General features: G+C 36.5%; 1 protein-coding gene across 2 annotated transcripts; it reads right to left on the reverse strand.

Annotated features, from left to right (window-relative positions):
* Positions 1 to 552: 552 nt before the first annotated feature.
* LOC109208746 (probable ubiquitin-conjugating enzyme E2 24) lies at positions 553 to 9787 on the reverse strand. 2 transcript variants are annotated; one of them, XM_019371901.1, is made up of 9 exons: positions 9343 to 9787; positions 6348 to 7228; positions 4460 to 5924; positions 3903 to 4040; positions 3170 to 3604; positions 3008 to 3071; positions 1851 to 1990; positions 1263 to 1574; positions 553 to 1045 (listed from the first exon to the last, which is right to left on the reverse strand). In XM_019371901.1, the coding sequence occupies exons 3-9, from the start codon at positions 5897 to 5899 to the stop codon at positions 809 to 811; spliced, it is 2766 nt and encodes a 921-aa protein (XP_019227446.1). In that variant the 5' UTR covers positions 5900 to 5924; positions 6348 to 7228; positions 9343 to 9787; the 3' UTR covers positions 553 to 808. The 2 variants fall into 2 exon arrangements, with proteins under 2 accessions (XP_019227446.1, XP_019227447.1); XM_019371902.1 differs by lacking the exon at positions 9343 to 9787 and having other exon boundaries at positions 6348 to 7244.
* Between the last annotated feature and the right edge of the window lie 872 nt (positions 9788 to 10659).

Raw genomic sequence — 10659 nt, forward strand, 5'->3', positions numbered from 1 at the left:
GCAGTGAGATATGTGAGATTCAAACATCTTCGATCCCTAAGTTATTCAAAAAGATACATAAGTTGATATTTGAATAGAATAGACCTGAACAACGCATACTAGATAGGAGTATAAAGGATTGGTATAGCTGATCCAAACTAATTGTGATTGAAGCATAGTCTGTTACTATATGATGTAAATTACCCCTTCTTCTTTTTTCCTCAAATGAAAACTTATTGTCGCATAAATTCTTTGCAACATGTATTAATTTCTTATACTTTGTGGAACATTATAATGATTAGAAATATCTTAATTTAAATATACACATTTACAAGGAAATAAAGAATGAGTAGAAAAACAAATGCTTAGGAGGTTTCCATCACTCTAATGATTAGAAATAAGGACCTAAATAAATCCACTTAGTGATGGAAACTTGATTATAACCTTCCATTTTTTACAACTCAAAGCTGAGCCGGCCATTGCAAAAAGTTGGTGTATCTTACTATCTGCTATAGTTTGTACCTTTATGTAATTTGGATACAAGTGATAACCAAAACATGTTGAGACAACAAGTTCAAAACAACTGGAGAACATAGTAAACATCAATCTCAAGGTTCAACCATTTATTCAAGCTGCATTATGTTACAAAAGTAGTGCATATATACACAAATATGGTTCAAATACTCCCCACCCAAAAGAAGAAGAAGCCCACAACACACATCTGCACACTTTAAATTAACACGGAAATAGCCACGTTAGGGCCAGTTCTAATGCTGATATTGTACACATAAGTACGGTTTTGGTTTATTACACAGGTGCATAGCAATGCTTACTCGGACAACTGACTGCAATCAATACCCTTGTCAGCGAATGCCTCCATGAGTTTAGGGAAAAGCTTGCCAAGCATAATCTTGAACCCTGTAGAGCTTCCTTTTATCGGCTCTTGGTCCTGGTTTATGGGTTGAAATGCAGAACCAACTGGTGCACCATCCATGTACGCCTTACAAGCCAACAAAATGTGCTTCCATCTTTTACCAAAGTGCTCTTGAACGAGTGCCTCAAAATGCTGCAGCATAATTGACCAAGCAGATCAGAAACTTCCATATTAAAAGGGAAGTGTTTCTATATAGAATGTTGGAATACCAAAAGTCTTGGTGGTAATTAGAACTTTAAGTCGTCAGAGTCCAAATTCCTTTTCTTAAACATGGTACATTACGTGGTTTTATCTGAAATCTAAACATGATTTAAAGAAACTTGGAAAACTTCAAATGTAAATCATCTACCTTAGGTGGCTTGTTGAGTTGGTATAACATGGACTTGCAGGTAACAAGGAAAGCATTTTCATTATAGCTAACTGAGTTCTTTTCACCATCAGCTTTTCCAATCTGTGCATCATATCCAGCCTCATTGAAATAAGGCTTTTCATTGAGCACAAGTGCTTGAAGAGAGAGGAGAACTTGTAGAATCGTGGAACTTTTGGGGTTCCATACTTCATTTCCGGAGCCCGTCCACGTATTTAAGAGACTAAGACAGACCTTTCCAGACTCATACAAGTTGGGATTGACACGAAGCCCGCCGGAGTGATAGTAGACCATCTGCACAATTTCATTTTCACAAAACCTAAATAAGCTTTAACGAGAAATTCTATGTTTGATCTCACAAATCAGGAAACAGATGGATTTCATAATTGGATGGTGGAGTTTGACAATTGGATGCCTAACAACGCATAAGAGCTAATTAATAAGTATGAACTGAATTCAGCTTCCAAAGGTAAGCAAGTGCTCATTTCTATCAATCAGAACATTGTGGAAATATGCAACAACTTGTGCTCATGTTACAGATTAACGCACAAGCTATAAAGATTTACTTACAGGTGGCTCATGCGGATAGTCCGACGGTAGGTAAATATCAAAGAAGAAGAGTCCATCATGATACGGAGTCCCAGGTGCACCAATAATGGCTGCTCGCAGCAAATCCATTCTTTCTTCATATACGCGTACATAGATAGTCTCTGTTTTAGGTTTTAATAAAGCAAGTGTGAGGAAGAATAGTCAAGAAAAGCACCGTAAAACCATCGATTCAATGACAAGAGGTTTTTTGTTGATAGAATCAGATATTGTGCATCAAAAAGAAAAGAAAAAAGGAAAAGATATTGTGCAGTCAAGTTGTGGTTAATTTAGTGTCTATCTCAGCCCCTCTCCCCCAAATCTTTCCTATTCGAGCAATAATTTGTGATCATTTGTTTGCTTTTTCAAACTTAAGTTGGAATCTTTCAATGTGTGGCATGTTCATAAAATTATCGTCACTCGGAACTTTCCCCTTTCCTGGGGGAAAGTCATTCTGTTTTAACAGCTATCGACCAAAATTACATAAACTTAGTGAATTAAGGAAAAGCGAGAACTTCTTGGGAAAATGATATGAGACAGAGGCGCTATTACAAAGAGCAAAGACAAAATAATTGGCACATAATATCAGAAACATTAAACCTACAGTGGCTCCCTTACTTTCTCAACTTTCAAATTCATTTATCATATTAGCCCATGTAAAAATCTAATTTTCTTGGCTGTTTGTCTTGCAAAAGATCTGTGGAGTAACCCGCAAAATGAATTTCGAATAGAAGATCTATCATTTTGCTCCAAATGTAACGAAAATAGAACTTGTGGACTGCCATAAGGGTATTACCATTTGACTTCGGTACGTGAACTACAGAACAACTGTTTTTTTATCATATATTCCATAAGCTAAAGAAGAGCAATACATTTCAGGAATAAAAAATTGCAGAGTACGCATATACTCATTGAAAGTCTGGCTTATATCTTTTTACATTTTCCCCTCGTCTTTGTTCATTTCAGTAGCTTCAGCATTCCCAATGTTATATCTTTCTACTCCCCCCCCAAATTCAACGATCTTTCGCTCAACAAGCATGACTCATACTTGCCAAAAAAACATAGATAGACACAGTAAGCAATAGCAGAATGTAAATATCACATCATTAGACACAAACAGAAAAACAGGTTGAAATTCTCACCAGGAAGATCATGTTCCAAAATGCTCCATTCTTGTTGGACCTTCTTCAGCCAACCTCTTCTAACCTGTGAAGTAATAGAAAGATAAGAAAAGGGGGAAGAGTCTAGCAAAAATAACAATAAGCCGACATGTTCACTTGGGAAAAACTAAAAGAAATTTTGACCTGGGATAACTGCGCCTTTCCAGCACCATCTGCAAAATGGTGGCCTGAGAAGTCAGTGACCATATCAAACTGTCTAAATTCTTCAGGGAGCTTGCTGGAAGATGGCAAAGCATCATGTTTTTGATCCTCAGTTGTTTCCTGTTCTTGCTCTAGTTCCATTTCAAGGGAAGCCTTCACGTATCCTACCTCAAGTGTGGGAATTCCTGCATTCAAATTGCTAAGTTCTATGACTTCTTCCTCATTGGGAATCCTTGATTCCTGCCCTTCTTCTGATATAGCTTGGTATGAACCAAACAATGATGTGCTCAAGGAGCCAAAAAGACTCGAGCTGATACTCGAGAAAAAGCCAATAGCAGCTTGAGAAAGCAAACAGGAACTAGAACTCCACAAACTCCTGTTGCAACTTTCACTACCGCCACCAAACTTCAGCAAGTCCTGAATATCAAAATCTAACTCTGTCAAACTTTCATACAAGAAATTGAAGATTTTGAAATAAGGATATCTATATCTAATTAGATCCCTGCTATATTAAGCTTCTTATAACGTGGATGGTAAATGATCTTCTAACCAATTTTTATGGTTAGTAGCTTATCTCCTATTGAACCATCTGGTTTTCCTTCCAGTTAACTATCAAGTCACTGCCAAATTTTCCATTCTCAGACTTACTTCATGCAATAACACCGAAGGAACATGTTCCGAAGGAACAAAACATGGAGAGGGAACTAGACTTCACCTTTTCCTCATGTTTTGGAAGTTGATTTTCCTCTGAACTCATCTCCGCACCTGATGGCTCAGCATTTTCACCAGAGGGCACTGTAATGGCAGCAGCAGCTTCACATTTATCAATTCGATAGATCTCAAAGGGTGCCACCTGAAGAGTATCATTGAAGAAAGATAAGATTTGAGCCAGCTCAAGACATAAGACCAAGATTAGGAGTATATTTCTCGAAACATTTCAGCTCTTAGTACATTATTTATTACTTTCAACAGTTATCATGTGAACAAATATTCCTAAAGAAAACGTTTCGGTTGCAAACTTCAACTGCTTTCCCTAAATCAACTTTCCACCGAAAATGATCAATTTTAATAAAACAATGTAGGAAGAACAGTAATGATATGATTCTTGGAAATCAGCAAAACATGAGCGCTAATGCCAACAAACAGTAAGTATTCTTTTGAATTTCCAATAGGTTATGCCACACTCAAGTTCAGCTATGAGAAATGAGGAGAGAAAAAAGACAGGGTCCAACCCCTCAATAAATAAAAGAACAGAAAAAAGAGTACCCTTACCGTGCTTGTAATACCAGTAGCCCATTTCACTTCAATATTGCCATCTTTGAAGCCGACAATAATACCAATGCAAGATAAGTGATCATATCCGGTGAAATCTGAATTATCCTTTCTTTTATCAATATTCTTAAGCTTGGAGTTAATGTCCAACTCAGAGAACATGCTTTTGTCATCAAGACTGAAAACCTGATCCTCACAAAACTTGCAAACCGCATCACCGAAACAGTATGAGTAGTCTGGATGGTCCATCAGTTCATATGCACTCACAATTTCTTCAGTTTGCTCTACCCTAAACTTATTTGGTTCATTCAAGGAAAAAGTTGTCCATTTTACCTTCACCGTTCTCTCCTTCGCATCAACACACCTCACCACGCCCCACCTTTTTGGACTGGGAACAGATGAGTCATCACAGGATCCCTTCTCAAGCACGAACTGCTCTGGCCAAAACTCATGAGCGTCCACAATATTGACAGGAAAAACAGAATCCGAGTCCAATCCAATAGTCACGCTTCCATCCTGCCACGAAACATCAACTTTTGTCCTTGTCTTTGAAATTACAGCAACTAGCGGAACAGCGGAGCTCCTATTACTCTCAGATTCTTTGTTTAGCTGCCTGTCCTCTTTCATTGCTCCATAGGGAGGTGAGCGTTGAATGCTCTGCTGCAGAAAGTTCTTAGAGTCAGCAACTGGAAGTACACAGCAATCTCCAAGCTGCCACTTTGCATGGGAGAAGCAAGACAACAAGGTTAACTTTTCTGAGTCCTGAAGTGTTGGGGGACTAGGCACCTTTTCACAACCAAGACTGCCACAGCCGATCCAATCTACATACACGACTCCAGCCTCCACAGCACAAATGGTACCTTGCTCTCTTTTGCCACTTTTTACACCACATAACCAGTTGGTTGATCCAAAGGCAGCTACAGACTGAACTTGAACCCTTTGTCCTGGGTAGAAAGGATATTGTGGGTCTTCAACTAAATCAGGGGAAATTGGTGTGAGAATTTCTGAACCCTCAGCTGCAAACTCAGACTTTGCACCATCATCAAAGAGGACTTTAACTTTATCGACTATCTTTTCCACTTTCCCAAGCCATGGGCCCATCACTACATAATCCCCAACAGAAATTGGACGTATTTTCACCAGATCTTTCGCGTTAACATCTTGTATCTTGCTTCCATAAATATTTTCCAAGTCAACAATCATCTCAACATTGATCACTTTTCCCATCTGTCCGGATGGGTCATTTACTGGGCATACTATGTCCCCGTACATAAACACTCTCTCAAAGGAGAGAAAGTCGTCGATTTTACCGATGCTCTCCTCAAGACTTGAAAGGATAGAACAGGCATGCCCACCATACAGATATTCAACATAATCCTGATCGTCATAACTGCTGCTCTCACTGAAACTATCAAAGTCACTTAGAGAAGATGTATCCATAATGTGGAATCCAATGAAATGTATTCTGCAATTTGAAAAACATTAATTTATAAGCCAAGAAATGAGGGTTAAAAAAGCATAGTATTGGAATGAAAGTTGCCGAAATGCAGCTACATCTTGCCTATATCTGATTCAAAGTTATTTTCTCTTGGATTCTTGGTGCTTAAATTCTAGAGATACAAAAAACTGAGTGAAACTTTGACTTGAAAAATTACACACTTGAACCTAAATTACGATGCATTATACTTATTCAGTTGCTCATATACTGTCATGCATTATATACTTATTCAGAATTGAGAGCAAGATGACTTGCAATGGAACAAATGGAAACCACGATCAGCTTAACTAAATTGAACTAAGCCCAAATGCCCAATCCCTTTTGGTTTTAGATGATATAACTAACAATAAGTTATATGGACAAATAAATGATGAGTGACAGGAGACATACCACACAAGTTACTTGCAAGCCCTGGCTGTTTGATCCAAACTTACAGACTGATATTGATCCCCTACTGACGATGATTATCAGTCTTCCTAGTTCCAACGATGACCGATGTATATATCCAAAGATGAATCAGATCTCGAGGTCAATCTGTTACTTTTAAACAGAGACCAAGATAGTATCTCCAAAAGGAGATAATGCCAAAGGAGATTTGCCCTAAAGACAAATAATGTTTTGGAGTCTAACTCCAAATGCCAAAGGAGATTTGCCCAAAGAATTGAACAAGTCCACTAGAAGGATTGTGCAGAGAAGAACTTTCGAATTAGTTGTGGTCCTTGTAGAAGTGCCACTTTCTTTAGCTCTTCCTGACCGGTTGAAGAGGAAGTCCACAAGCCGGATTTATGGATCAAACTTTTGCCAACAAAAGAAGACAACAGCTTGATTAAAACCACGATAAAGAACCACCAAACAGCAGAACTTCACGATTTGCCAAAGGAGATTTGCCCAGCAGAGTGAATAGAGAGACACATGTAACTAGATGCTCTCGCATGAAAGGAATTTACTCCTCTCAATGGCCAAAGAAAGTTTGCCAAAGAAGATTTTCCCCTTAAGAGGAACCAGCTGTTCTGTCAGGTTTACTTACTTCCAAAAGGAGATGTCTCAGAGAGTTGAATCAACCAGAAAAAGACAGATGTGTTGCATAAAGTGTTTAAAATGCCAAAAAGATATCTGTTCTTGAGTAACCAAGAAACTGCTGAGAAAATGTAAGTTGATGTGAGCCACTGAACTGCATCAGAAAATCCTTGCAAACTTTGTGTTATACTGACCAGGTACCAACTTTCTTCTGTGTCAAACAAGACTTAGCTATTTCAGAATATACGTGAAACCTGCGTGCAGAAATAGCTGTTAAATTTCAACACAATGCTATTTTCATATAGAGCAGTAGGAAGACAATTTCTGCAGTTTCTTTTGACCAAGTAGATACACAGTCTAAATCAAAATAGAGTCACGGCAAGAAATTCTAAGAGGAAAAGTTCTCAAGAAGACCTATAAGAGAATGAATCAGCAATTCCTTAACACACGGTCAATTTCTGCAACTTCTTTAACCATATGACTTTCAGTTCATTCAAATAAAATTTTCAAAATAACTACTGTAATCTTTTGTGGTCAACTACTGTGGTTAATTGGCAGCATGTGTATACTTAGACAATAAACCAATTTCCAAGTGAAACTCGTTTTTTAAAGATTAATTGAGTGATGGCAGAACTTGTACACACGTTTTTGCCATTTAGACTATTGTTTGAACTTGCAACTAGATCATTTTAGAGCTCTATGGTTAATTGCTTACAAGTGCTTTTGTCCACCACAAAATAATTATCTTTAACTAATTTTCAAATCCAAATCCATGACCCTTCAAGAACTAGAAATGAATTTTAGGCCATATAATAATAACAGTTCTCCAGCTAACAACACAAGTAAGATATATATTTACAGCTTACCTACGTAAACCATTTCAATGAGCAGGACAGAAATGCCTGCAAACATCATAGTATTTGAAAAATGATCATCTCACAATTTACACTCCCAATGATCAAAAGATGTTGCGCAACAGTTACTAGGAATATGCTCGTTATATTTGACTTCAATCGAAAGCCTAAAAGAGATGAATTCCAGGTTAAACACTTAGTTTAAAAGTGCATATGAACACTTTAGTTTGAGAGTTCCCAAAGAGAAGAGACTCATACCAAACGTTTCTATCCTGGAAAATATATAGATTTCTTAAGAAGTGATGACAATTTACCCTTCCCAGACCCCACAATGTGGGAATACTCTGGTAGGTTGTTGTTGCTGTTATGTTATTGTTAAGAAGTGATGACAATCACTATATTTACAGAGATGAAACTGGAGTTTTTCTTTATATCTTAAAATTGGAATAAGACTCCACGGGTCCATGAACCATCAATAACTGTATTATCTATGTTTTTTGTGCAGAGTCCACCTTGTATCTACTCTAAGTTGAGAGGAATGAGTGGCTTTTTCATCTTTAACTTTGTCTTTTCATTTGATTAGAGATATTTAGCCTAAACTTTTATTAACCTCATATTACATCCTTACCCTTTCTTGGTTCATTCATCAAAATTGGATATTCTGTGCCCCCAAATTACTGTTAAGTTTCTTTTTTGAATGTTTAGTCCAATGCTCAAGCCTCGATATCATAAAAAGTTTCTTATTATCGATGATTTTGCTTCCTCGGGATCAGGTGTTAAACTTTCTATGTATTAAGACAAGAGAAGCAACTAAAAAGCTATTATCTTCTGATTCCAGTTCTCACCTCAGAAGTAGGCGAATTACATGTGCATAAAAAACATTTGCTCCTAGATACTAAGTATATAGTGCATCTAGCCTCAAGAGAGGATATCACTGGTTTGACAATAGCTTGTACTACACATATCCTTGAAGACCTCAACCTGAAGACCCTCTACTATTTTTCGTATTTATCCTCTCTGATTACATAGACAATATTCTAGGTGTAAAAATTGCCGAATCTCGAAACAATGTTTTCTCTTTTGATATCAATTTTCCTTTTATGATGGTCACATAGACACTAGGCACAATGAATAAATTAAGCCAATTGCATCTTAGAATTTCTTTTGGTGCTCTACCCTTATCTTTACTGTCCTAAAATTTCAATGAAAAAAACTTGTTAGACAAACTTTTTCATCTTTGAATCAGAACCCCAAAAAGTATCCTTTTGAATTGAATGAAAATTGCAAAACATGAAGCCTAAGAGTTTCAATAACATTCAAACATAAAATTCACCTTCACATAAAGAAATCAAATAAGAAGGAGAAGTGTGAGAAATATTTTCATCAAGGTGAAGAAATACAGATGCTAGATAATTCAAACAACTAGAGATTAAAAACCAAACAGCCAAAAAGAGAAAAGGACAGCATGAGGAGAAAAAGGAAACAAGATTATAAGTAGAAGTTGAGAAAGTTACCATCTTTTACCCTCTTATGCCGATATCAAACCAAAGGCAACTTCCACAGAAAGAGCAAAAGCTGATGAAACTGAAGCAACCTCAGAAGAGAGAGTTTAAATCTTGAATTTCTAGCTATTTCCTTCAGTTTCAGAGATAAATTCTTGAATATTTCTTTCCCAATAAACAGTGATCACCTCAACCAAAACACACACACGCGCAGAAAAAAGCCAAGAAAAAGAAAGATTAAGGGAATTCAGAGAGGCAAATCACCTCCCTAAATTCCCATAGTCCACTCATATTCAAACCTCACAAACATGGCAGCATGAAATGTTGCAAAATCACTCTTATTTCTCTTCCACTGCGTGTGTGTGTTGTCTCTGTGAATTCTTGAACGTTAAATGGAGATTTTTGACTAGTGTGTGTACTATTTTTCATAGCCAATTCTAGATACAGGGTATTAAATAAAACCCCATATATACTTTTTAAGAAGAATATACCGTAGTATCTATGCTCTCCTTGTATATTGTATTCTCTACTCTTTTCTGCCGTACAAGTTAACAGTCAGCATCTCAAATTTACAGAACTACCCTCTGTGGCTGTTGTAATCAATTATCACCTTGATCCAACTTGGGTTGTAGAGCATTATTTAATTTATCACTTTTTTCTTTTTGAAAAGATGGTGGTGTTTTAATATATTTTAATTTTTATATGTGATGATTTTATTTTTTTGATGTAGCACTCGCATTTTTATATCTATATTAGGATCCTAACCAATTCAGATTCGTATCGTGTAAGACCCATTAAAGAAAAAATACTCTGAATAAATAGTTTTTTTCATTTTCAAGTCTCGAACCCGAAACTTTGAAACATTCTATCAATCACACTACACTTCTTAACTGTATGATGATTCTATAATATGTTAGTGTGTGTGGCGGCCAATGTACTTTCATAAACCTAAGATATCGATTTTATAGTTCGTCCAAGTATTTCTTTTTCAAAAAGAAAAAGTTATAGTGGTCAAATTAACATGTGTACAAATTGTTCCATTCAATATCTAATCAGATGTAGTTATCTTGATTACATATCACATTTTCAGAAGGCCAAAGAACCTAATTCCTGTGTTTTTTCACAATAAAAAATAAGAATATGAATTAAATATTAAGGTTTCACGTTGAACATGTAGAATTTGTATGCACATTGATGTTCGATTCAATCTCTAATCATCTTAGTCTTATGATTATCTCATATCTTAGCATAATTGAATATAATATAGTGGTGCTTGGCATCCCTACACCTTCCAAATGAAAAATGCATAGTAAAAACTATCTGTTATCT

The sequence above is a fragment of the Nicotiana attenuata genome, unplaced genomic scaffold (genome assembly GCF_001879085.1).
Source record: "Nicotiana attenuata strain UT unplaced genomic scaffold, NIATTr2, whole genome shotgun sequence".
Classification (NCBI taxonomy): domain Eukaryota; kingdom Viridiplantae; phylum Streptophyta; class Magnoliopsida; order Solanales; family Solanaceae; genus Nicotiana; species Nicotiana attenuata.

Coding starts and splice junctions, on each gene's coding strand:
- LOC109208746 (XM_019371901.1), bottom strand. CDS start 5,899: ATGGATACATCTTCTCTAAGTGACTTTGATAGTTTCAGTGAGAGCAGC. Junction 4,041..4,459: donor CTACTGGTATTACAAGCACG/GTAAGGGTACTC, acceptor GATACTCTTCAG/GTGGCACCCTTTGAGATCTA. Junction 3,605..3,902: donor TTCCAAAACATGAGGAAAAG/GTGAAGTCTAGT, acceptor TTTGATATTCAG/GACTTGCTGAAGTTTGGTGG.